We start from the raw sequence: 27,381 nt of genomic DNA on the forward strand, positions 1-27,381 counted from the left end.
CAAGTGGCCAAAGTATTGGAGCTTCAGCAACAGACCTTCCAAAGAATATTCAGGGTTGATTTCCTTTAGGATTGACTGATCTCCCTGCTGTCCACGGGACTCTCAACAATCTTTTCAGCACCATAGTTTAAAAGCATTGATTCTTTGGTGCTCAGCCTTCTTTATGGTCCAACTCTCACATCTGCACACAACTACTGGAACAAACATCAGTTCAGTTCAGTTCAGTCGCTCAGTTGTGTCCGACTCTTTGTGACCCCATGAATTGCAGCACACCAGGCCTCCCTACCCATCACCAACGCCTGGAGTTCACTCAAACTCATGTCCATTGAGTCGGCGATGCCATCCAGCCATCTCATCCTCTGTCGTCCCCTTCTCCTTCTGCCCCCAATCTCTCCTAGCATCAGGGTCTTTTCCAATGAGTCAACACTTCGCATGAGGTGGCCAAAGTACTGGAGTTTCAGCTTCAGCATCAGTCCTTTCAATGAACACCCAGGACTGATCTCCCTTAGGATGGACTGGTTGGATCTCCTTGCAGTCCAAGGGACTCTCAAGAGTCTTCTCCAACACCATAGTTCAAAAGCATCAATTCTTCAGCGCTCAGCCTTCTTCACAGTCCAACTCTCACATCCATACATGACCACTGGAAAAACCATAGCCTTGACTAGACGGACCTTAGTCAGCAAAGTAATGTCTCTGCTTTTGAATATGCTGTCTAGGTTGGTCATAACTTTTCTTCCAAGGAGTAAGCGTCTTTTAATTTCATGGCTGCAATCACCATCTGCAGTGACTTTGGGGCCCAAAAAAATAAAGTCTTACACTGTTTCCCCATCTGTTTGCCATGAAGTGATGGGACCAGATGCCATGATCTTAGTTTTCTGAATGTTGAGCTTTAAGCCAATTTTTTCACTCTCCTCTTTCACTTTTATCAAGAGGCTTTTAGTTCCTCTTCACTTTCTGCCATGAAAAACACTATTAACTTTCTGTCTGAGGTTGTTGATAATTTTCCCAGCAATCTTGATTCTAGCTTGTGATCATCGTCTGGTATTTTGCATGATGTACTCTGTGCAGAAGTTAAATAAGCAGGGTGACAATATACAGCCTTGTCATACTCCTTACACACATACGTACATATATATATATATATATGCATATATGCTTATATATGCATACACACACACTTTGCTTCTTTTTATGAAACCATCGAAAAGTAGGTTGTAGCCATCATGCATGTTACTCTTAAATACTTTCCAACATACCTCTCTCAAGAACAAAGACATTCTCTTATACAAACATAATTATCACCATGCATAAGTAAATTCACATGAATTAAATCACCCAATATATTTTCATACTAAAGTTCCCCAGTTATCCCCTAAATGTTGTTGTGTGTGCTCAGCCACTCAGTTGTGTCCAACTCTTAAGTGACCCCATGGACTGTAGCCCGACAGGCTTCTCTGTCCACAGGTTTTTCCTGGCAAGAATACTGGAATGGGTTGCCATTTCTCCAAATGTCATTAATATAGGCGTGTTTTTTTTTTTTCTTTTTTTTCCTGCTCTAGGATCCAACCACCCCACTTGGCCATTTTGTCTGCAGTCTCTCCCATTCTAGGACATTACCCCACATCCCTCTGCTGTTCATGACGCTGACACCTAGAAAGAACACAGGTCGGCTATTTTGAAGGACGGTCCACATTCTGGAATTGTCCCACGGTTTCCTGATTATTTGACTTGGGTTAAAGCTCTCCAGCCAGAATCCCACATTTGATATTGTGTCTCCCCTGCCTCCCCTCAGGAGATACATAGTTTCAGATCCTGGTTACAGTGGGTGTGGCCAGACCTCAGCAGGAAAGGGTACCTTCCTTGTCTGTGATTAGTAAGTGTGGGAAGGCTTCTCTGGGGCTGGGTTTAGCATTCCTTGGTTCTTGCCTGACTCAGTTATCACAGCAGGGATTACAAACTCGTGGTTTTCTCATTCTACCACTTCTGCATTGATTAGCTAGCATACTTGTGTAAGAAAAGAACATTTCCTCCCCTCCTCTCTTTTTGGGTCTCTACATAGAGCTGCAGATTTTTAAAATTCAGTGCTGTAACCCATGATCATCATTATTCTTTCTGATGTCCAAATAGTCCAAAATCCTGCCAGTGGTAAACCCTTTCAAGACAACTTATTTGCCCTTTCGACATGACTGTTATTTATCTTTTTAACTTTTTTTGCTACTTTCTTGCTTTCAGGCATAATGAATGTTCCAGGCTCACCTTGTACTTTCCCTGTTGCAACCTAGGATTAGTTGTTTCTGGAAGAAACCCTGATTCCTTTCAATGGGAATGATACTTAGAAACCAAGATCTGGTTATTCAGTGTGCTCATTGCCACTGGGGTGTCCCATTGGTTGTTTTAGTTCAACAATTAGATTTTCTATTTTAAAAAACTCTGTTTTCAGATCGACCTGGCATTTTTTATTATCTCTTGTTCCCTCAACTTCTATCTTATTATCACATAGTGATATATTTTGTCCAAATAGCATAGAGGAAGAAGGAGAAAAGGAGGGGGAAGAGCGTGGCACATTCATTGTTCAAGTAAATACCAAGCAGGTGAATACCTTCGCACAAACTGGAGTGGGGGCTGCTGTGGCTCCGTAGAGCTGAGTCTGTTGCACTTTGCTTTGATATTTATTGGTGGATATTTGTTGATTGCACCTAGGAAGAAAAAGAAATCTGTGAGGAGACTCTTATTCACAGCAATTAACATGACAGCAATCTGCTTTGCGTGCAAAGCGTCACATCACTGTACTCCACATCCATGAAAGAAAGACACATGTGGCCACATGAGATGAAGCCAATTTCTCACTGGACTCTCTAAAACTAGGCTGAGAAAATTCACGACTGCCAAATGTGTAAGTAGAGAATTCAACTTACTTTTCAATAAGATGCTCTTAGCTCCCGAAGTCCATTAAACATTAGAGGAGAAATCATGAGCCCATCCTAAGAGTCTGGCCTCTAACTGACCTGAACTAATCAGAATAGTTATTTTTTATTTGCTCCTTTGAAATCCCAAATTGCAAAGGGAAAAGAATATTCCCTTTATGTCCTCTGTATCATTAACAACAACAGTAACCATGGTCCATTTGGGGTTTAATTCATCATGATTCATTTCATCTGAAATATATTATTTTTTCATAATATTAAAGCATGCTTCTTCCAATACCATTTAAAACACGAAAAAGCCTTTTTTGATGAGAAACTTTTAAAAATGCACGATTTATTTCCTTGATGCCTTTGATTTAATTGTATGTTAAACATGATTAAACCTCTTCCTGGTGATCCTGGGTCACCCTAAGTTGCAAGCTGGTCCTGGGCTGTGACCCAGCACCATCTCCTGAGCTGCTGTTGCAGACTGGGCTGTGTGCTTCTAGACTGGACGGCCAAGCCTGGGCTGCTTCCTCTACGTGCATCTGATGTTTAGTTATCTGTCTTCACTCCAAGTATCAGCAATAGTTTTGGTCAGTAGTAGTTTTCCTTAGAAAATATGTCTATTCTGAGGTGAACTGTGTCTGGTATCCAATTCTGTCACAGTAGCGTGATAAACAGGAGTTACTTAGAGAGGGAGCTGGATGCGCATGCCTGGGAGGGCTGGGACCAGATCTGGTTTGGTCCCAAACAAACAGGATTGTGGGTCCCTGCTTGATACCCCATCCCTCAACAGTCAGTGGCTCAAAGTAGGTACCTAATGTGCCGTGTGCCTATTTGGTCAGTCATGTCTGACTCTTTGTGATCCCGTGAACTGGAGCCTGTCCTCTGTCCATGGGAGTTTTCAGGCAAGAATACTGGAGTGGGTTGCCATTTCTGCCTCCGGGGGATCTTGCCAACCCAGGGAGCGAACCCACATATTCTGCATCTCCTGCACTGGCAGGCAGATTCTTTACCCCTGAGCCACCTGAGAGGCCCCTACATACGTGTTAATATTGAAGAGGTGTGTGTGGGTCTGGGGGCCTGCTCTGAATGGAGGATGTGGGATTGAAGATGATTATGTTGAAGTCATACTTTGGCCATCTAATGCTAAGAACTGACTCATTGGAAAAGACCCTGATTCTGGGGAAAGATTGAGGGCAGGAGGAGAAGGAGACGATAGAGGATGAGATGGTTGGATGGGATCACCGACTCAATGGACATGAGTCTGAGCAAGCTCCGGGAGTTGATGATGGACAGGGAGGCCTGGCCTGCTGCAGTCCATCGGGTCACTAAGAGTCGGACACGACTGACCGGCTGAACTGAACGTCAAAGTCTTCTCAACTTTTAGTACTTTGAAAGCTATAGTTTAAATGTTGGACATTTCTAGATACTTTCAGAAAAGTGGGGTCATGACTATAGTTCTTCACAAGCACTTTATATATTTCTCACCCACCCCGAGTAATTCTTCTTAAAGCATCTCCTCCCCTTTCCCTGGGTGGTGGTGAGGGTGTCGTTTATCTAATCATCCAGTTTGACTAGTTACCGTGAAACACCACTAGGAATTTTGTGGGGCCAGGGAAGTAAATTCCACCTTAACCTCCTTTCAACTTTTTGCCTTATCAGGAGTGTTTCTTGACAAATTTCTCAGTCGTTCAAGGTGTTTTCTGTTCTGCTTTTCCATGAAAATGGGTTTTTTGGGGATCCGTAGACACTTGTAATTCAGGGTCTGGAACCATTGCAAGCCACAAGCAAGTTGCCGCATAGAAAGCACAGAACACGTTTGCAGAGAGAAGGAAGGGGGCTGGGGGAGTGCTAATATACAGAGGCGTGGCTTTTCAGGGGCTGAGTTTCAAAATGCTTTTTTTGTTTTACCCTTACAAATCCCTCATGAGCTCTTCTTTCCAAATGACCCCTGGCCTTCACTTATTTTTTCCCCCTCATTTCCCAGCTCTTCTTTCTGGTTTCTTTTCCAGGACCCATCCACAGAAATTTTACTCTAGGAGCATATGGCTCGTGCATCAGTGTTTCTCAAACCATATAATGTATATAGGAATCACTGGGAATCTTGATAAAATGCAGATTCTGGAACAAAACGTCTGGGGTGGGGTGGGAGAGTCCGCATTTTTCACAGGCTCCCAGGAGATGCTGGGACATTGGTCCTAGACTCACACCTAGAGTCGCAGAGAGCTCGAGGACATGACATCAGCCCCACCGACCATTCCCTCAGGCCCCTCAGACCTCACTGGCCCTGACCAGTCAGGGTCTTTGCAGCCTTAGCTGGTCTCACGGTGAATGTCAGTGACAAGTTTGAAACGTAGGATGCAGCACTGGGTGTCCTCTAGCCTGCGTGTTCACTTTCCCTTATCTGAACTCCAAAAGTAAAATGATCAGGAGTCTGACAGTGCTTTTTGACCTCCATAGCCATATCAGGACCATGTCAGGCTTCTCTGAATCCATCCTGCTGCATTCAAAATGAATTGCGTACTTTCGAGACAAGCTCCTGCCAAGAAATATAACCCACGTTTCTTTTTTTATGGGCAACAGTTACACTAATTACTGGCATCATAAAGAATCATTGACAAAGCTAAGAAAGTTTTGCAAGGATGCATCTTTCATTCTGACATGTAAAGTGGTGCCTCCTAAAACTTCGAACTCTGCCTTTAGAACTTGTAAAAGCAAAGCCAAGGATTGTTGAATTTTTCTCTCGCTCTCTCTCGGAGTGTTAACTGGTCAAACTTGCCATCAAAGGGCAGCGTGATAATGTTACATGGCAAGGGTTTCTACGTTGTAACTAGTATCCCGGCTGTGACTTCACACTCCCGGACTATGCTGCTCCCTGCAGACAGATGTGTGAGTAGCTGTTTGTTATGACTGCTTCTCCATAGGAACCAGAGGCATAAAAAAGAGGAGCCAGAGAACTCAGTGCTTAGAAATCACAGGCTTCCTCCCTCCACCATCCTTCATTCCCTATTTCCCTTTCTGACCCTGCAGCGCCCTTGAAGACAGAGGCTTCCAAGAATCCATGTCAGTTCATCAGCCCTTCTTTGGGGAATACCAAATATGCTGAAATGTGCAAGAAAGAATATGATTTTATGACTTACGCCTGACTGAGCTTATAAAAGCCTTCACAAACTTCACACCGTATCTGTGGTCAGGTTTATGAATGCGGCCAAGCTGGACCAAGTGGTGATCCAAAGGGTAGCTGGCTAGATCTTCCAGTTCCTGGTCATTCCAAGAAGGCCCCAGGGAAAACACGAACAGGGTATAACCTTGACACTTGGCCCTCAAGGATTCTTTCTTTAAGGTTTCCCTGTCCAAGTGACTGGTTTCCCCAGCAGATATCACAAAAATGACTTTATTTCTTCTCAGATTAGGTGTCCTTGAGAAGACATTGTCCAGAGCCCACTGTAGGGCGTGACCAATAAAAGCATCTCCATTTAGCTGCTGAACGGATTCTTCCACGTGTCTCTTCATGAGGCGTTTACTCCTGTAGGTGGTCAGGTTGAATTCACTTCTAACAGGGCTCCTCTGAGTGTTGGGTAGGAAGTGAGGGGGACTGAGGCTTAACAGGGCCACCCGGTCTCCGGTGACAGAGGTCTCAGGCTCTGGGGTGACTTCGAAGTGATCTAGCAGTGCTCCCAAGAATCCTCGAATGTCTTCAAATTCCGTGCTTCCCACATGCCGGGAGCTGTCCAGAAGGAAAGCAGCATCCACGTAAGATTGCACAGGGGGTGGTCTGGCTTGATCGCAAGAAGCATCCGGCTTGCATACATCTGTGGACCAAAAAGTCATTTAGGGTTACTAAACAGAAACAGACAGAAAAAGGGAAGATAGCATCTCAAACATTTTGACATTTGGAGGCTGCATGATCTTTGATGTTAATATAGTAACTAGATGACTTTGAGGTCAGCAACAGAAGATTTCCTAGTATGTGGTTTGCACCCTGATCCCCAAAGTACAGAGTTTATACTCAGCCCATGTTTTGAGTTCCATTCACTGACGCAAGTTTCATCTTGGCTGCATTTTAAGTTTATAAAGATTGACCTGGACAGTTGATCTCACACTTGTATGTGTGTTTACTGTATCATGACATAAAAAGTAATGACCTCTCTAATTGATAATATACAGGTTAAACCAAGGGCCCCTGTCATTCTACACACACTACCTTATTATGAAAAGAAATCTGCTTAAAATGCAAGAGTGCAAAGAAGCAATGCATCTTTTATTTCAATTTAATTACAGGTTTATAACTCAATGTCTTTTTTTTTTTTTTTGTAGAGACATTAAGGACAGAGCCACCACTTATATTTTATACCTATCAGTTGAAAGTTCAGTATGTATTTATTAAATAAATAAATATAAATACTACATGTTAATGGGCTTTCATAAAATATGAGGTCATTTTAGTGTGTGCATATCTCATTTTTTAAAAGAAGGTGTAGTGATAAAACAGAGAGTGCATTTTACTGAATCTGACCACAATACTCAGAGGAACCAGAAAAACTTGGAAATTAAAGGACCTTAGACGTCATCTAATCTTCTAATCTTACCAAAGAGCCTGAGGGCAGGAGAATAAAATCATTTTGCCAAAGGACACACCAGCATTTCTAGAAGTATCTGCATATGAAGTCAGTGTTGTACTGTTTGAGGCAAGGCCACATGGTACAGCAGGGTGGGGAGGCCCCTTGGCCTGAAAGTCAGGATATTTGGGCTCTGGTCTGGCTGTCCACAGTAACAAACATGCTGTGTGCTCCTGTCCAAGCCTCCATGGGGCCCCAGTTCCATAGAATGAGATGGTCGGGTTAGATGCAGCTAGAGAGCTCTTATAGAGCCAACACTGTGCAGTCCTACATTTTCAATAACAGCTGATGGTTAAGGATGAGCATTAAAGAGACTTTTCTCTTTAAAAACCAAAGAGAAATGACAAGCCACGCATGTGGACAGCCAGTACTTAGACAAGGGCCCAGCCATGAATAAAAGCGATTAGATGAAAGGTTAATAACCAGGGTGCAGATCCTTAATGGACGGAGCAAACTTCAGAATTCCAGTCTTGCTCACGGACTCAATAAAGATATAAACTCTGGGAACGCCCCTGATGGTCCAGTGGCTAAGACTTACGAGCTCCCAACGCAGGGGGGCCCAGGTTCAGCCCCTGGTCAGGGGACTATGCCCCACATGCTGCAGCGAAGAGTTCGCATGTCACAACTAAAGATCCGTGTGTTGCAACTGAGACCCAGCAGAGCCAAACAAATAAATACACATTTAAAACCAGGGACAGCAGCCTGCCCATTTGCTCAGTTTTGTGGGGTTTCTTAATTGTGGGAAACAACAGCCAAAATACCTTCCCTTATGTGCCTCAGAGACAAAACAAGGCTTAAGCCAAGAAATGGAGCCCAGATCTATCTCCAGACACACGCGGATTACTTCTGACCACAAATCACACAGGCGCACGTGTCAGTGAGGAGTCTGAACCCGCAGCTGAGAACTCGAGGGGGAAGAATCTGCCCGCAGTGTGGTGAGCTCCTCAGGACTAGAGGAGATGACTGATCAGAGGGCAGCCGAGGGCAAGACAGCAGGAAGAGAGGGTTGTTAAGAGAGAATCCTGCTTCTCTCTCAGAGTCACTCATATGGCCAGAAAGACCATCTCATTGACATACGTGGAGGAGAGGATTTAACCAAGTACAGAGTCCCAGGGAACGCATAATGCAATCTGCGTTTCTCATAACCTGCAGGTGTCTTAAAACCAGCTTTTTTTGATTTTGATTTGGCTGTGAGAAAATTATTTCACCTCATCTGTAAAATGGATCTAATAATCATCCAAAAATTCTAGGGCCATTATAACGATCAAATGAAACCATTAGAAGGGTGTCTGGAATGCATTCTTTGTGGTTCAGCTGGTAAAGAATCCACCTGCAATGCGGGAGACCTGGGTTTGATCCCTGGGGTGGGAAGATCCCCTGGAGAAGGGAAAGGCTACCCACTCCAGTATTACGGCCTGGAGAATTCCATGGACTGTGAAGTCCATGGGGTCACAAAGAGTCGGACACGACTGAGTGACTTGTACTGCAGTGCACTTGGAATGCATTAAAGCCAGTAGCCTGAGCATTAAAAACTGTCATCACCCCCATCACTTTCACATAAAGCAATCAGAACAGTGCATGGCTAATAGTGAATGTCTGATAGCTGTTAGCTATCACACCCACCAGAAACCTCAGCGGCTCCCACTCTTGTAATTATTAGCATGTTCAAATTATTAGGACACTCAAATGCAGGTTTTGGCCAGTTCTCTAGCTAGAACTACATACTGTGTGTAAAGCAGTCACAGGCAAATCGGCATCACAAATCTTTCAGATCCCTAACATTTGGGGCTTTGAGAAAGCCTCTTTCCAGTGAGAAATCCATTTCTGCTGACTTCCACTGCCACCGTAAAGCATTTCTTTGGGACTGTGGACATCTGAGGTTTAGAAAGCTCATAAATGTATTTCACCACACAAGGAAGTTGGCCATGAGACAGGCTGAGGTTTCTAAAGATGATTCCTGTTTCCCAGAAGGTGCATGAGCTGAGAGGCTCCATCTGTGGACGAGGCTGTGTGGCAGGGTGAGCCTCGGGGAGACCCTCCCAAGACCACTCACGTCGCTGCCAGCCCCTCCTTTCGATAGTGACTCACTGTGCTGCTGAATGACTGAGCAAGTTACGCACTCCCCGGGGGTCTCACCGTAGCAGAAAGTACACCGCTGGAGTTCCTCGAGTGCTGGTGCAGAGTCAGCTCCGGATGGGATAATGATGACTTGGAATCTGCCTGTGTCGTCAATCTGCAAGAAGCCAAAGCGAGAAGAGCTTCATGGGTGGGGCTGCGGAACCTCCCAGGATGGTTCAGAGGGCTACAGAGAGCAAAAGCGCCCCCTTCCTCTCAGAGGGGCCCTGGGGAGGCAGAACGCCAGTGCAGCTAAGAACACTGGCCTGGGTTTAAATCAGTGACTCTCCCTTTAGCTGGAGGACAAGCAGCTATGCCTCTGTTTCCTCATCTGAGAAACAGAACGGTCACGTTACTCTTTAAAATGGCAAGTGTGCACACAAAATGAGTTCATAACTGAAAAGCATGTTACTGGTTTCAGGTAGATACCACTGAAGTCTACCTTTGCGCCCAAGAATTGATGCTTTTGAACTATGGTGTTGGAGGAGACTCTTGAGAGTCCTTGGACTGCAAGGAGACCCAACAGTCCATCCAAAAGGAGGTCAGTCTTGGCTATTCACTGGAAGGACTGACGCTGAAGCTGAAACTCCAGTACTTTGGCCACCTGATGCAAAGAACTGACTCATGTGAAAAGACCCTGATGCTGGGAAAGATTGAGGGCAGGAGAAGGGGACGACAGAGGATGAGATGGTTGGATGGCATCACTGACACAATGGTCATGGGTTTGGGTGGACTCCGGGAGTTGGTGATGGACAGGGAGGCCTGGCGTGCTGCAATTCATGGGGGTCACAAAGAGTTGGACATGACTGAGTGACTGAACAGACTGACCGTATAGCACAGGGGACGCTATCCAATACTCTGTAATGGCCTGTGTGGTAAAAGATCCTAAAAGAGAGGGGTTATATGTGAATGTGTAATTGATTCACTTTGCTGTATGGCAGTAACTGACACAAGACTCTAAGTCAACTACTCTCCAATTTAAAGAAGAGCCTGTGATGGTCGGGCGGCAGAAAAGGGGTGGGCAGTGGGGACCAAATGGGGATGCTCTGTCAACAGGGGCCTGTGTGCACAGGGTCTTGACTCGTGCCTAACTCACCAGCAGACACAATTAGTCTTTATTAATTATTAGCAACTCATTAATGGCTTTTAATTACTAGTGGCTTTTAATAGGTATCTGGGGGGAATCGTTTCATGACCTCGTCTGTGCTGTGATCAAGGACAAGGAAACCACATCCAGAGAATGTGTATCAGACCACGTGACAGGGGCAAAGTCACCTCTTCCTGCCAACTGTCAGGGTGCAGGGAAGCAAGTCACAGAACGCTTGAGCCAGAAGGAATCTCAGAAGCCAGTTCCACCGTTTCAGCGATGAGGAGAGTGAGCCCAGGAGAGGGTGGAACAAAGACGCTTCCAGCTTAAACTTCACTTTCCCCACATAAGACCTGCCTTCCACTCTCTGCCTGAGCTACCTGGATGACTGCGGTTCTGTATCAAGGGTTCAAACCTACCTTAGAACACAGCTGTCACCATGTCACCCAGCGACTGCCGCCCTTGGTGCTCGAGTGTGCGTTCTGTGTGTATAAAACGTGGCAGCTAGATGATACCTTAGGCTTCACGTTCAATCCTGGGGCAACATGGTGGTGTCAACCTAAAGCCATACTTTCTACTCACCGATGCTAGTACATGTTTTTTTTAAACATGGGGGACCCCAGGGGGTCTGTGCTCTCCCCTCCCCCTCCCCCAAGTAATCGCCTAGTCAATAAAGTTCGGCAGATGTGGTCTTAGAGATCACTCATCCTACCACACAGCATTGAGCAGCTACTGTTAGCGTATTACCCAAGCTGAGTCAGGGATTTTAAATAAAGGTATCCTACGGTTCACTTTTCATTTTTAATTGGGGGGAAATTGTTTTAAAATGTTGTGTTCATTTCTGCCATACAACAACACAACTCAGCCATGATCATGCATGTATCAGTTCAGTTCAGCCGCTCAGTCATGTCTGACTCTTTGTGACCCCATGGACTGCAGCATGCCAGGCCTCCCTGTCCATCACCAACTCCTGGAGCTTGCTCAAACTCATCACCATCGAGTCAGTGATGCCTTCCAACCATCTCATCCTCTGTCGTCCCCTTCTCCTCCTGCCTTCAATCTTTCCCAGCATCAGGGTCTTTCCCAATGAGTCAGTTCTTTGCATCAGGTGGCCAAAGTATTGGAGCTTCAGTTTCAGCATCAGTCCTTCCAATGAATATTTAGGACTGATTTCCTTTAGGATTTCCTCTAGGAAACAGCTCAACTGGAGGTCATGGAATTTCCAGCTGAGCTATTTCCTACATAAATCACGTCCCTCTTGAACACCCCACCCTAGGTTATCACAGAGCGCCAGGCTGGGTGCCCTGCATGAGGTTCATTTTTTCGATTGCTCAGTATCCTGTGGATTCAAAGCTGCACCAGCTTGGGTGGTCCATAGGTGGGAACGTGATCTTTAGTCTATGGTTCTGGGTGATACCTTGCTCTTTCCTTTCTCAACATCATGGGGCTCCAAAAATGTGTGCATTCGAGAAGATGCAATTAATACTCTGAGTACTCTTCTTTCTTTAGACAATTCTCTATCAACAAAGGAAATTCTTTAGAAAATAAAAAGCCTGGGTGCTCAGAGTGCTGAAGTTCCCCACTTCCCACAACCCCCCCCCCCAATTTCACCTCTGTCTCATCACTAGAAAAATCTGTGATGTCAGCTATTACATCTAATGTTTCTTTCACTGGAAATGCTAAACAGCAGAGTAAAGGAAAGAAAATAAGGCTAGCCAAAAAGGATACATTCCTTGTAAGTATATTGTAAAGGGAGGCCCATTCTACACTAGAATTCTTCACATGCAGCGGAGAAGGCAATGGCACCCCACTCCAGTGTTCTTGCCTGGAAAATCCCATGGATGGAGGAACCTGGAAGGCTGCAGTCCACAGAGTCGCTGAGGGTTGGACACGACTGAGCGACTTCGCTTTCACTTTTCACTTTCATGCATTGGGGAAGGAAATGGCAACCCACTCCAGTGTTCTTGCCTGGAGAATACCAGGGACGGGGGAGCCTAGTGGGCTGCCGTCTATGGGGTCACGCAGAGTCAGACACGACCGAAGTGACTTAGCTTAGCAGCGAATAAAAGTTCACCAGAATTAAGAGGTAATTGCCCAACAAATTATAAGAAAAAACCTTTGGGACAAAACAAAGCTGAGGTTAAAGTTTTTTCAATCAAAATAGCCTTGCGTTCCAGAAGAATGAATGGCTCATCACTCAGCTTCACACTATCGTGAAAAATGTCCAAGATGGGGATCACACAATCTGTTCACTCAGAAACACAGGGAAATGAGCCCGTGTTGTCAGAGCAGCTGTGTCTGAGACCTGCCATACACGTCTACATCGGTTTTGAATTTCAGTTGGACTCTACTGAACTCTCAAATGGAGATGTAGAAGAGTCACAATGGTTATGAAACAGATGATGGCTTTGTAATATGGCCTCCAAATAAAAATGTATCATGTCATTTAAATTTTGAGCTCTGCTCCTAAAATGCTAACAAATGACATATTTATGGCTGATTCATGTGGCTATATGGTGGAAAGCATCACAATGGTGTAATTATTCTCCAATTAAAAATAAATTCAAAAAGAAGCTGCGGGGAAAGTAGTAACATCATCTCTCTTGTGTGATGTCCAGTATTCGGTTCCCATCCATTTGTTCTGAGCCATCTGGACAACCCTGCATAGCTCCATCCTCTAGTGGGTGAGGTCTTTTGGTTTTCTACTTACTCTTGTGTCCCCAGGGTCTTGGATGGCACCTGGTATATTTCAGTTGCTCACTCAACATATGTAGGATGAATGAACCTTGGAACCAAGCCTGACTTCTGTCTGAATGTCTTAACTCTTTTTCTACCCAAGGGATGTTGAAGCCAATACTGCTCTGGTTTATGAGGGTGATTGTCAAGAATTTGAACCTCCACTGGTGTTCTTTTGAGATAAACTCCTTCAACAAAGGAGCAAGGAGTCTCTAGGTGATTTGGGTAGAAACTCTAAGTGGGATTGTCAGTCCTCCAAAGCTTAAAAGAAAAACTCAACAAAATACATCTTGCTTAAGTTGTATGTGACATACATACCTTTGAGTGGGAGGGTGGAATTGTGTCTGTTTAAATTTGTATCACAGGTACCATTGATTATTTGAGTCAGGATATTCAGTTGCCTTTTCTGTGACTAAATAAAGTCAAAGGACAATGGGGGCTCCCAAGAAAGACAGGGAATTAGGAGGACTCTGGGCTTTCTTCACAACTCAGTTGGCAAAGAATCCGCCTGCAATGCAGGAGACCCCAGTTCAGTTCCTGGGTCGGGAAGATCCCCTGGAGAAGGGATAGGCCACCCACTCCAGTATTCTTGGGCTTCCCTGGTGGCTCAGCTGGTAAAGAACCCACCTGCAATGCGGCAGACCTGGGTTCCATCCCTGGGTTGGGAAGATCCCCTGGAGAAGGGAAAGGCTACCCACTCCAGTATTCTGGCCTGGAGAATTCCATGGACTATACATATATAGTCCATGGGGTTGCAAAGAGTCAGGCAGGACTGAGTGACTTTCACTTTCACTTTTCTTTTGTGTATCCACTCACAGAGCTTTTGAGCCACTACCTCTCACAGCAACTTCATTAGCGTAGGCTGGTTCCAGCTTCTAATGTGCAAGCATTTTATTTTGGGAGTCTCATACACCAACCTGTTTCTTTTTGTAATTCTGAGTTTGTTCAAGGATGCTAACAGCAGTTTCAGCTCCTTAACAATGCAGACTTTAATATTATTAAATGGAGTTCAGTTCACTATCAAGAAACTGATAACAGTCCTAAGTAAAACTACCATTCCTGAGTTGTTGCTCTATCCCAGGCACTGGTGCATGGAGCGACATCATTTTATCTTTGCAACAACTTCTGGAAACAAGCACCGCTTTCTCCATTTTATGGAGGAGTACTATATTTCAGTTCCGATCTGCTTAGCTTAGCACTTTCACGGAAAATATTAGGGAGCTGGAGAGGGTCTCTAAAAGGCCTCTTAATCCTGATTCTCCAGGACAGATGGAGGTCACCCTTGCCAGGTGAGTGACCACCCCTAGAAAAGGCCTCAGAGAAAGGCGGCGTCTTGCCCACTTACATTTAGTCACCCGGCTGGTGACAACATCCACCAATCTCACCTTCAGAAAGTTCCTACTCGAGTCTAAACCGGGGTTTGCCACTGCTGTGGCTTCCAGATTCTCTGATGGGAGAGCTTGCTCTCTTGGAGTCGGCTGGTTAGTTCTCTGCAGTAATAACTCTCCACACACCTGAAGGCAGGGGCTCAGCTGCTTCTCACTTCCCTTTCTCTCCATGAAATAATTTTCAAACACGTGTCTTCCTGGCTCAGGTTGTATTTCCCAACACTCTTTGCGGCTGCACTGCAGTCTCTCCTCGCGGCTCTCCCATGAATGGAGAACAAACCAGCTTGCCAGGTGGACACCGATGACCAGAAGGACACTGTGCGGGGTCCAGTGGGTGTGGTTTTTTTTTCTAAGGAACCTCTGCCGTAGCGGCTCCACTCACAGGGAGTTTTGGACATCGCTGTGATACCGGGTGGCTTATCTAGAAATGCTACACAGCGAATTTCCTGGTGTTGCAGAGCTCAGGACTTTGTCACTGCTGAGGATGAGGGTTCAATCCCTGGTCAGGGAAGTAAGATCCCACAGGCTGCTGGGCGCTCAGGAATGAAAACTAAATAAAGTGTCAATAGAAATATCACACGGTAAGATTTTTAAACTTCAGCCTAAGAGGCTGTAACAGGAATGACTCTTCCTTCATAAAGGGAGGATATTTATACGATCAGTAACATTATAAACTCAGTCCGTGGGGTCCCATCACACAGCAGAGACCAGCACGCTGGCCACCGCGGTGACATTCTTGAATGTCTATTGGCCATCCAACTTGGTATCTATACACCAGAGCCAACTCAGGGAGTCTTGGAGAATAGAGGCCTGGATCCAAGCCCTGACTCCGCCACGAGGCAGCTGTGTGAACCTGGGCGTACGGGCCCGCTTCTGCAGACTCGGGCTTCCCCAGTTGCTCAGCGGGTAAAGAGCCCGCCCGCAATGCAGGAGACCCCGGTTCAAACCCTGGGTCAGGAAGATCCGCTGGAGAAGCGATAAGCTACCCACTCCAGTATTCCTGGGCTTCCCCAGTTGCTCAGCAGGTAAAGAGCCCGCCCGCAATTCAGGAGACCCCGGTTCAAATCCTGGGTCGGGAAGACCCGCTGGAGAAGCGATAGGCTATCCACTCCAGTATTCTTGGGCTCCCCCCATTGCTCAGCCGGTAAAGAATCTGCCTGCAACGTGGGAGACCTGGGTTCGATTCCTGGGTTGCAAAGATCCCCTGGAGAAGGGAAAGGCTACCCACTCCAGTGTCTGGCCCGGAGAATTCCATGGACTGTATAGTCAATGGGGTCGCAAAGAGTCGGACACAACTGAGCGACTTTCACTCACTCACTCTGCAGACTCAGTGTTCTCATCTACACAGTGGGAATAACAGTGGTTCCCATCTCACACACACTGCTTTTGTGAACTAAACAGGAAGGTGCGTATCAAGGGCTTGGCATGCTCCTGGCACATAGTAACAAACACTTCGCGCAGCTCCATGCTTTCCTGTAAGTGCCCCTGAACACGGGCAGAAAGAAAGACAGGGAAGACTTCTGAGGCAGGTGGTCCTTCTTACCGCAAATGATCGCCGGACGGCAGGCACCTGATTGAAGGCAATCACCACCGGGATGATGTCCAGGGCGCTGAACTCCAGGCCAGCAGTGGTGATGGTCTGGGGGTCCACGGACGGGCCGCCACTGAAGAAGGTGGCGATTCTCCTGGAGTGGGACCCCGGGAGCATCCTCTTGAAGACGTGCCTGGAGACAAACCTCATGGCCTTGCCGATGTCCCTGCTGGCCGTGGAGCGCTCGTAAGGGAGGGCCTCGATCTCTCGGAGGAGTCGGTCCTTCCTGTAGGTGTCGGAGAAGCGGATGAGGAGCCTAGCGTGGGAGTCATAGGCCAGCACGGCCACGCGCGCGCCTGCGGGGCAGTGGTCCTCCCGGACCCGCAGGCCGCTCAGCAGGGAGGACAGCATCGCCTTCATCCGCACAAACTCCGGCTCTGTGACGCTCCGGGACTGGTCCAGCGCGAACACCAGCTCCGTGGGGTACACGGGGCACTGAGGCACTCCTAAAAGGCCAGAACAGGCGCCTTACCATGAGACCACGCACTTAAAATGGAAAAAAAATATGATGCGTACATAGAAGGCTAAGTAATTTTAAATGTTAAACATTAAAATATGGAAACAACTAAATCATTAAATGTTAATAACTCAAGTAGTAAAACACATACTTAAATATTTAAATCTTGAATAATTAAGATTATATTCTAAAAACTGACTTTGCTCTCTTAAATAAAGCAAAAGATGAACTCATTTATGAGACAGAAACTGACTCACTGACATAGAAAGCAAACCTATGCCTACCAAAGGGGAAAGGGGTTGGGGATAAATTAGGAGTTTGGGATTAGCAGATACACAATATTATATATACAGTAGATAAACAACAAGGTCCTACTGTATAGTACAGGGAACTATATTCAATATCCTGTAATCGACCACAACGGGAAAGAATCTGAAAAAGAATATATATATACATACACATGTATGTATGTCTATAACTGAATCACCTTTACGCACAGCAGACACTCATACAACATTGTAATCAAATATACTTTGGCCGCCTGATGCGCCTGGCTCATTGGAAAAGGCCCTGGTGCTGGGAAAGATTGAGGGCGGGAGGAGAAGGGGACGACAGAGGATGAGATGGTTGGATGGCATCCCCAACTCAATGAGCATGAGTTTGGGTAAACTCTGGGAGCTGATGATGAACAAGGAGGCCTGGCATGCTGCAGTCCATGGGGTTGCAGAGTCGGACATGACTGAGTGACTGAACTGAACTGAACTGAAACTTTAATTAAAAACAAATAAAGTATAATAAGAAATCTATAATTCGAGTTTTAATGAAATTTGTACATTCATTACTAAAACACCTAAATAATAAAGAGCTCACAGATATGCCATTTTACCTATGGAGACTGGCTCAATGGTATAATGTGTTTGTCGCTGGAACTTTGTTAAATAAACAAAAACTTTTTTTTTTTTTTTTTTTTTTTACTTAATGAGGAAATTTAAGAGAGGTTAAAAAGGGATGAATGTTGAAAGTTCTGTTGATAATTTCAGATTTGGACTCACCCTCTCTGTGCCTCAGTTTGCTCATCTATAAAATGACAGTCCTCCCAGCGCCCACTGTCTAGGCGATTAAGGGAATCAGCACAGCTAAAGACAGTACTTAGGATTATAGTGCCTGGCACACACCAGGCGCTCAATTAATGCCTGCCATTACTATTACTGTTACTGACTTAGCCATTGTGAGAGAGAAGAGCTACATTACTTAAAAGAAAGAGGAGAGTGTTAACTGATGAATTTTTATTTATGTTAGAAAAACAAACTTAACCAATAAGTATGCCTTCTTACTTAGAGAAACTTTAAGGCTGTTACATTCGAATGTATCAAGATTTATTCGCTGATTGTAATTCAGTCATTCTAATCCCAGTATCCTGCACTTATCACAGTCAGAGATTTATATCTAATTATCTGAAGAACGTTTGCCTCTCCCGCCACTTCATGAAGTCTGGAGACAGAGACGGTCTCTCTTGATCTGCCAGATTACTAGTCCCTGCCATCTATCTGGGGTCTCATAAACGTTGAATGAAAAAGCAAATGAGGGACAGTTCTTTGCGACAGGGACAGGAAGAACAGAACTTTCAGGATGGATGAGATGCCTGGTGCTGAGAAGCATGTTGGTAAAGAGGACAGTTGGGGGATGTCCTTCCCTTGGAGGGGGGCAAGTCAGAGGCTAGCAAGTCAGCTCCTCCCAGGAGAGCTCAGGACTCTGACCCACAGGGGCTGGCCAAGCGGGCCCAGGAGGGGGTCACCTTCTCAGCTGGTCCACCTGGACCTCATCACCTTGGTGGTGGTTTAGTCTCTAAGTCGTGTCCGACTCTGTGACCCCATGGGCTGTAGCCTGCCAGCTCCACTGTCCATGGGATTTTCCAGGCAAGAATACTGGAGGGGGTTGCCATTTCCTTCTCCAGGGGATCTTCCCAACCCAGGGATTGAACCCAGGTCTCCTGCATTGCAGGCAGATTCTTTACCAACTGAGCTACAAGGGAAGCCCCATCACCTTAGGCTATCATCTCCTTCTGGTCCTAGATGCTAGGACCTTCATAGGCAAAAGGACTAGTAAGAATAAATGTTCAACCCCCGAATTGTGTGTATCAACGGAGAAGGGCAGAATCTACTAGCTTCTGAGTCTAATTTAGTGGGCTGAGCAGAAACTTAAAAATTTCAGAAATTTCAAAAAATCAAGGTCACGTCAATTTTACAATAAAAACCGAGTAAAATTGTGACCAAACACGACAAAGTTTCCACTCGTATTTTGTTTGGGGGGCTGTCTCACATGGGAGTATCAGCAGCAATAACAACATTGCGGCCTCAGCTCCATAAAGGGGAAAAAAGATACGAGCACACTGGCTGATGATAACAAAAATTTCAAGTTCTTCAAGAAAAATCCCTCAAGGCTCACCAGCGTGCTGCCAGGACCCCAAGGATCCTGAGGAACGCTGGGCTGGACTGTGGAGGCCCTGGGGAGGACCCATTCAGACGTGAGGCCCCACATGGAGGACCGACGTGCTGATGGTCACTGCACAGCCCAGAGCAAGTGACAGTGAGGACGGAGGGAGGCGAACCCAGTCCCCGCCAGGGGACCACCGCCCAGCAACGGAGGCCTGTCCAGGCCACTGCCACGCTGGCCTAGAAGAGCCCCACACGGCCCCTCCCTCTAACGCGAGTCCTCTGGCTTTTACACAACCCCTCCCTACAAGGTTTCTCTGGTGGCTCAGTTGGTCAAGAATCTGCCTGCAACGCAGGAGACCCTGGTTCAATTCCTGGGTCTGGAAGATCCCCTGGAGAGGGAATAGGCTACCTACTCCAGTGTTCTTGGGCTTCCCTTGTGGCTCAGCTGGTACAGAATCTGCCTGCAGTGTGGGAGATCTGGGTTCGATCCCTGGATTGGGAAGATCCCCTGGAGAAGGAAAGGCTACCCACTCCAGTATTTTGGTCTGGAGAATTCCATGGACTGTATAGGCCATGGGGTGGTAAAGAGTCGGACACAACTGAGCGACTTTCACTTTCCCTACAATGCACTCTCCCACGGCGGCCAAAATAAACTTTAAAAAGTTGTTCATCAGTTCACGTTTACACCTTCAATACTTTTAATGCCCTCCCATTCCATTTTGAATAAAACCTGGCCTCCTAAATGTAACCTACAAAGCCCAGTGGGGTCCCTGCTTCCTTCTCCACTTCCTCACATGCCATGTCCCCCTTGTCATCTTCTCTCAGTGGCCGTGGGCTTCCACCAGGAACTAGAAAACACATGGGTCTCTCTTGAGTTGTGGCCTTTGCGCTAGCAGGATTCCCTGCCTGGATCTTGCAAAGCCAGCTTCTTTTTCATTCTTCATCCAAACTTCAGTATCATTGCCTCATTGACGAACCCGCCCTTCAAAGGCATTTCTCCCCTCCTCTAATGTTATTCTGTGACAGAATATTCCATTCTTTATCTCTTTCATAGTAACTAAAGGATTCTGTAATTCTTTTGCTTGTTCACTTATCTGGATCCTCCACAAGAATGGAAGCTTCCAAAGACAGGAATTATGTCCCTCTTAGTCAGCACTGTCTGGGACAGAGACTGCAACCTAATGGGCTTCCAATGAATATTTGTTGAATGAGTGAACAAGCAACCAGAGGGCACAGACTGAAGCATTTATATAAAAAGGATAAAGATATAAAGGTATGGAGGGCTGTCGCCCTCTGGGTTATAACAGAAACATCATGTATCCAGTTTTTATAATATTCCTGAAAACTGGCCCAGAAAGATATTAAGCCAATTTGATAATTAACATCAGCCATGATCTCCATAGGCTTTAGCACTATCTGAGCTACACATGTAGCTTACTTGCTATCCTATCATCCCAACTTTATTCCGTGCACTTTTGCCCTTTGCCCTTAATCCTTAAAAACTAGACTACAGACATAAATAGAGAAAAGGGAGGGAGGGAAAAATACTATTACAAAAAGTCTATTGGTAAGGTAAACGGGGCTGGTAGTCATTAAAATGTTAATAATTAAAAGATCAAACACTTGGTTGACAAAGAGTTGTGAGACTCAGCTTAAACGTTAGTGATTTATTGGAGGCGGGGCTACGGCTGTACTACCAAGAGGGCTTAGATAAACTTTTTATAATTTGGCAGGCAACACAATGTTCTAACTCATCTTTCCAGATGTGCGACATTTTGGAGCTTGATTATAATATGCTATAAATAAAATTACTCACCCTGTCTGCCAGCTGGGGAAGAAGAACAAAAGAAGTTGGGTTATTATTTGGTAGGAGAACAGCGTTCTGTATTGTGTAAGAAATCATGGCAACTGAGACTCTACTTTATGAGCTTTTTGTAGACGACTTAACAAATCAAGGCCACAAATAGTGTTTGAAGATATGCAGACAGATCAAGCATCTTGGTCAAAGCACAGGTCCTTCCACAAAGAAACAGGGCTGGAGGCTCTGGAGAGCCATAAGTCAGCAGCAGGCAGCCAGCTGTCAGACGAAAAGGTTCTCTGCCTGGGAGGGGACAGCACATTGCAGAGAGAGGCACCGGATTTGGAAAGTTAAAAGGTCTTAACCCCTTTTCACTCTAAATTTCCCCATGTAGGTATCTGTAGCTATTGATTACATATAGGTACACATATGTATATGTAAACACCCTCGATAGATTTACTCATAAGTAAATGAAGCTTTCTCTAGGGATTTGTGTTGAAAACAGAATTTCTGGGACACAGACTATCATACATCTTCAACTTCAATAGGTGTTCCCAAATTACTCTCTGATGTGGGTTTCCCTGGTGGGTCAGTTGGTAAAGAATCCGCCTGCAAGGCAGGAGACCCAGGTTTGATCCCTGGGTCGGGAAGATCCCTTGAGAAGGGAATGGCTACCCACTCCAATGTTCTTGCCTGGAGAATCCCATGGACAGAGGAGCCTGGGGGGCTACAGTCCGTGGGGGTCAAAAAAGAGTCGGGTGGGACTGAGTGACTAACACACACAAATGAAGCTTAAACTTTAGGGCCACACTGTCCAATAAGAAAGCCGCTAGTCTCACCTGACTATCGACATTTGAATTAATTTAAATTAAATGAGATAATTAGTTAGCTTTTCACTTGCACTAACCATCCATCAAGGCTCAAATTCCCCTGTGGCTAGTGGCTGCATGTTTGACAGTGCAGTGGACACTTCCCATCATTGCAGAAAGTTCTGGGCAGTGCTGTTGCCAACCTCTCATCCAAGGGGCCCCCGGCAAGGCCTTGAGAAGGGCCCAGCCATGTGTTCACACGACCACATACTTTTATAACAGGCAGAAGTCATTGGCTGTCATTTCCCTTCTTGTTCTAAATGATACTTCTGAAGCAGTTTTGTACCTCGTTTTGGATTCATAATTCTGTATTAAATCGCTCACATTTTGAAAGCTCAGATCTCATCACACTTGGGTCTACCCCTGAGTCAATATAGGTCACATGGCTCCAACGTCAGAAAGCCCACTCTGTTAATCCAGCCTCAAAGCAAGCAATCTTCATGAGCCAATGCATAGATGTGATGCCCAGAATGGATGGTTCCATTCCGCTACAAGGCAGAGTTAAGATCAGCACTGCATTCAAAGCTTTGGAAAGTCTGTCTTTGAGACCCATACTCTCTCCAGAAATGGGATCTTAATTTGTCTGTTTTCTCCCCCCAGGTACCTTGAGGGAACTGTGACATTTTTTTCAGTCCTAATGTTTATCTAGGAAGTCATTTGTAGGTGAACATTAAGCAACCAAGTCTCATCTTGTCCATGGCATTCCTTTGATGCTGCTAACACGTGTTCTGATAGAAGAGGCTGCTCTAAGGGTCTCAAAGCAAATTCAAAAGTGCCTTTGCCAAATCAAAACCCATTTCTCGCTGCTAAAACTTTGAAAGTAAAGAAAATACAGGCAGACTGGGTAATTTTAGAAGCAAATGAGTCTGATTCAAGGTAGTCAAGCACGCCTTCTCAGGGAATGATAAACAAACGTCAGAGTTCCCACCTGCCAGGATACCTCCTTGCCACGGCTGGCTCTTTCACAGCAGCTGAGTTTGATCCTTAGCTGTTGTCAGGGGTTAATAATTTTATAAAGTTTAATGTGACTCCTCACTGGTTGATTTCACCATCAGGAGAGGTCTGAGCTCATATCTTCATTTTTCCCTGATCAAAAGCACTAGCTATACCCTTCCTTAGTGTTGGGACGCGTTTCAGTAGGCATGCTGGCCGCCGGAGAGGGAGTTAATAGACATCAGTCTATGCCGCCTCCAAATACACACAGTGACATTGCTAATTTTAAGAAACTGTCTGGTAATCAGTCTCAATTTTGAGTGCAGAATTTGCCGCTTTTCTTCTACGAATGCTGACACCCCAGGTGATCATCTTAATCGTGGTACTTACGACTATGGTCCCGCACGTACTGGATGAGCTCACATGTCTGTAGTTCAAAAAATAAAACAGAATGGATTAACCAACAGACTCCAGGTCCTGCAAGTTGAGAAATAAGTAAATGTCACGGGATGCTCAGGCTCTGTTGGAGTCAGCAGATACGTACAGAGAATGAAGCCAATCCCTTGGCCCCTTTCACACCCTGGGGAAACAGAAAGAGTGTGGTTTCAGGGTTTTGGAAGCACATCGCAGGAGCCAGAAAATGCATCAACATTACTCTAAGAAAAAGATAGCTTCTTAACCTTTTTATTTCTCACTAAGAGGGAGGAAAAAACTCCCCATAGGATACTCATCACCAGATTAATGATAACATTCTAAGGGGAGGAAACTGTACGAAGTGAACGTCCAGGGGCCACTGTCCTCTGCTGTGTCTCTGGACGATAAGGGTCGTCCAGAAGATGAAGATGGAGCTGGCAATGAGGCACTGGCCCCAGAGTTTGGAGCAGATCCTGGGGCTAGAACTAGGTAAGGCTGAGCCATCTCCTGTGCCGGTGCCTTAACGCAAAGGCATCAAGTTCCCCAAACGTTTTGCCTTGGCCACTGGGCAGCCGCTGAGCAGATCATCGGCTGGATGACAGACAGACTAGACAGGCCAAATGCCTGGAAAGGTAATCCGCACTGTCTCCCCAAAATGAATATATATATATATATATTTGTATATATATATGTATATGGCCATATATATGTATATGATCATATATATACACATATATATGTACATATCTGTCTATCTGGGCAGGGGATAGAAAGAACAAAGTGGAATTATCTTGTATTTCATCTGTTCAGTCTCAAGTTGGAACAGGAAGAGTCTGGCTGAGCTCAAAGAGACAGGGAAAAATGTGACTGCGCCCCACCCAAACTCAAGAAAATAAGTTCCATGTGAATGCGCTGTTGGTAACTTATTCACTATTTGTTAATTTCCTCTCCCTTTCTTTCATTCACTGTCACTGACTGTGAGAAAAAAGGCAAGGATTGGTCAGATATATAAAATTCACTGATCATTGAGAAACCTCATTCTAGATGAAATAAGAAATCTCTTTTTGCTTCCTTCCTCGGTTTCCCCCACCACCCGAGAAATGGCAACTGCTATTTAATTAGCATTTTTTTCTCTCGTCTCCCTGAGGACATTGAAGGTGGAAATGTGGTGGAAATCATTGCCAAGCTGCAAACACAGAAAGCATACACATTTGGACAATGAAGACTTCAGGCACTGACTTATTATCTGGAAAAGGAGTTGATGTGATTGACGGGTTTTTTATTTACCTTGCGTCCAGGAGGTCCCAGCTCCCCAGGGGATCCTGGTTCTCCGGGAAGCCCAGCAGATACCTTAAAGCAGAATTTATTTACCTTAAAATTATACATATATGTTTGTGTGCTATGTGGAGGTTTAACATTTCAAAAGCAATACACTTTGACTTTAGAAAACAGATTCCCAAAAAGTACACAGAAGGAAAAACATCCTCAGAAACTTTTTCTCCCCCAGATAATACTCGCTGACATTTTGTTGTTTCTTATTCTAGTCTTTTACTTATTTATCCTTTTGGTGTTAATCTATATATATCTTTATATATATATATATATATATATATATATATATTTAGATTAAAATCATGGTCTTTATTTTTAATTCTGAAGAGTATTTTTTAAAAGCAATTTTAGGTTCAGAAAACAAATTAAGAAGTTACAGACATTTCCTCTATATATCCTGATCCTTCACACTCCTAGATGCCCCCATTACTAGCATCCCCCACCGGAGTGGTACATTTGTTACAATGGATGAACCTACATTGACATCATAATCGCCCAAAGTTCACAGTTTACATTAGAGTTCATATCTGGTATTTTCCATCCCATCTTAATATATTTATATACTTTTCTATTGCTGCCTTTTATACTAAACATGTATTTCTGGACGTTTTCATATAACTAAACATTCTTTCACAAAAATCGCCCTTCACGGCTGCCATGCTGCTGCTGCTGCTAAGTCGCTTCAGTCGTGTCTGACTGTGCAACCCCGTGGAGGGCAGCCCACCAGGCTCCTCTGTCCCTGGGATTCTCCAGGCAAGAACACTGGAGTGGCTTGCCATTGCCTTCTCCATCACGGCTGCCATAGTATTCTATTTAATGACTATACTATGATTTATTTAATCAGTCCCTTACTGTTGGCATTTAAGTTTGCTGTTGTTGCAATAAGCATGCCACTATAAAGTCATATATGCAATTCTGATTATTTCCTTAAGAAAGATTGCTAGAACTAGACTTGCTGGGTCAAGGGAGAAACTTTTATCTAAATGAATTTTTATCTCAAATTTAGTAGGTGACTAAACTAACAAACACGTGAAAACAACAGCAACCAAAAAAACTCAGAAAAGCAAAAATTTAGATATAAAACCCCTTGAAAGAACCACCAGATAGCATAGAACACCTGGCTGGAAATATTTGTAGTAAAATGGGGAATAGCAGCAGCAAATAAAAACAACAGTTGTTGACTACTTACTTTCTGTGTGTGCATTCAACAGTATAATTTATCATAAAGAAAGCTAGAATTTAGTTTAAAAATTAGGACAGTATTTCTTTGTTCATTCATAATGTCATGAGATGTACAAGCTTTATGAGAGTGAAAAACAAGGTTGTTTAAAATCAACTTAATCTGTAAAAGCATTGCCTATGAAATAGCAAATAATCACTAAATGGCCTTTGTGTCTTCCAATGATCTGCACAGCATGCTGGGTTGAGTGAAAAAGCAAAACAAAATGCAACCTTACTATTTTATTTAGAAGATATAGATTAATCTCCAGGGGAAAAAAAGGTATATTGGACATAAGCGTTTACTTTTGTTCCCTCCAGTGTTTTACCAAAATAATACTAAACAAACTTTTTTTTTTTTTAAGACAAAAAATAACAAACACGGGGAGAATGAGAAATGAGACAATAGCTTTCAAACTGAGAAGCATTAAATGACTTAGAGCTGAAAAAGCTGAAGCCTAGGCTAGCAGCAGGGAAAGCTAAGGGGCTGAGTGTTCTATGATGCGTTCTCAGAAAGTACCTCTAGAAGTGGGGGTGAAGGAGAGAGGGCAAATAAGGCAGCTTGGTCGGGGAATCTCTGAGCTTCCTCCCCGTTCTCAATAGTTGAATCGAATGTCCCTTCTTTCTCCTTAATGACAAAGGTAAAACTGAGATGGCTACACACCAGGAAACCCAGGCAGAATTGAAGGTTGGTGGTACGGTCCAGAAAACAAGGCAATCAAGTGAAGCTGTGGAATAGATGTGAGACCCCAAGAAAGCTGGGGCTCCCAGAAAGCTGGCAGCCAGACCTTCACCCTTAGGTGGAAGATTGAAAGAATCTTTTCAGGGGAATCTGACTAGACAGAGAAGAAAGACCCCAAGATGCTAATCTCAGATGTTTGCTAAGTAGCAACTCAGTCAGATCACTCTTCAGGGAAACTTGTAGTTGACGAGCCCCATTCATTTCCTTGGGGCTTCCAGGTAGATTTTGCATCCTCAGCTCTTCAATAGAGAGACACGTGAGCCACAGAGAGTAGGGCAGGAAAAAACACTGCCGGGAACAGGCTATGTTGGGCAAAGGAGACTTCAAAAGTACTAATTCATATCCTCAGAGAGATGGGATGTTTCAACCATGAAACAAAAATAGGGTAGTTTAAAAAAGAATATTCAGGCAACAACAACAACAAAAAATGAGTGCTTGAAAATTAAACTGTGAGAGAAGCGTTGTAAGATAAAGTCAAAGAAATCTCCCAGAAAATAGAGCAACAAGACAGCTTTTAGAGAAATAGGAGCTACATGGCAGATAAGTGCCAGTTTTTCATACTAAGCCTTGTGAAATTAGTTGACTCTCTAAACCCGTGGTCCTTAACTGGGGGGAAGTCTGTGTCCCTCAGCTCTGACTCCTGTGGGGACATTTAACAATGTCTGGAGATACTTTTGGCTGCCATGATTGAGAGGGGACGGGGGTGGGTAATGCTGACTCTCGAGGGTCGAGGCCAGG

General features: G+C 44.8%; 1 protein-coding gene across 2 annotated transcripts in view; it reads right to left on the reverse strand.

Moving 5' to 3' along the window:
• The window catches only part of COL6A6 (collagen type VI alpha 6 chain), a 179,238-nt gene that overhangs the window by 9,887 nt on the left and 141,970 nt on the right, over positions 1-27,381 (reverse strand). For both annotated transcript variants that reach the window (XM_042238535.2, XM_060396529.1), the window contains exons 30-36: positions 24,639-24,701; positions 23,482-23,517; positions 23,328-23,364; positions 16,398-16,891; positions 9,665-9,761; positions 6,050-6,721; positions 2,600-2,696 (exon numbers count right to left, since the gene is read on the reverse strand). In XM_042238535.2, coding sequence (XP_042094469.1) covers positions 2,600-2,696; positions 6,050-6,721; positions 9,665-9,761; positions 16,398-16,891; positions 23,328-23,364; positions 23,482-23,517; positions 24,639-24,701 — 1,496 coding nt within the window. The remainder of the gene's footprint in view (positions 1-2,599; positions 2,697-6,049; positions 6,722-9,664; positions 9,762-16,397; positions 16,892-23,327; positions 23,365-23,481; positions 23,518-24,638; positions 24,702-27,381) is intronic.

This window comes from Ovis aries, chromosome 1 (genome assembly GCF_016772045.2).
Source record: "Ovis aries strain OAR_USU_Benz2616 breed Rambouillet chromosome 1, ARS-UI_Ramb_v3.0, whole genome shotgun sequence".
NCBI classification, from domain to species: Eukaryota; Metazoa; Chordata; class Mammalia; order Artiodactyla; family Bovidae; genus Ovis; species Ovis aries.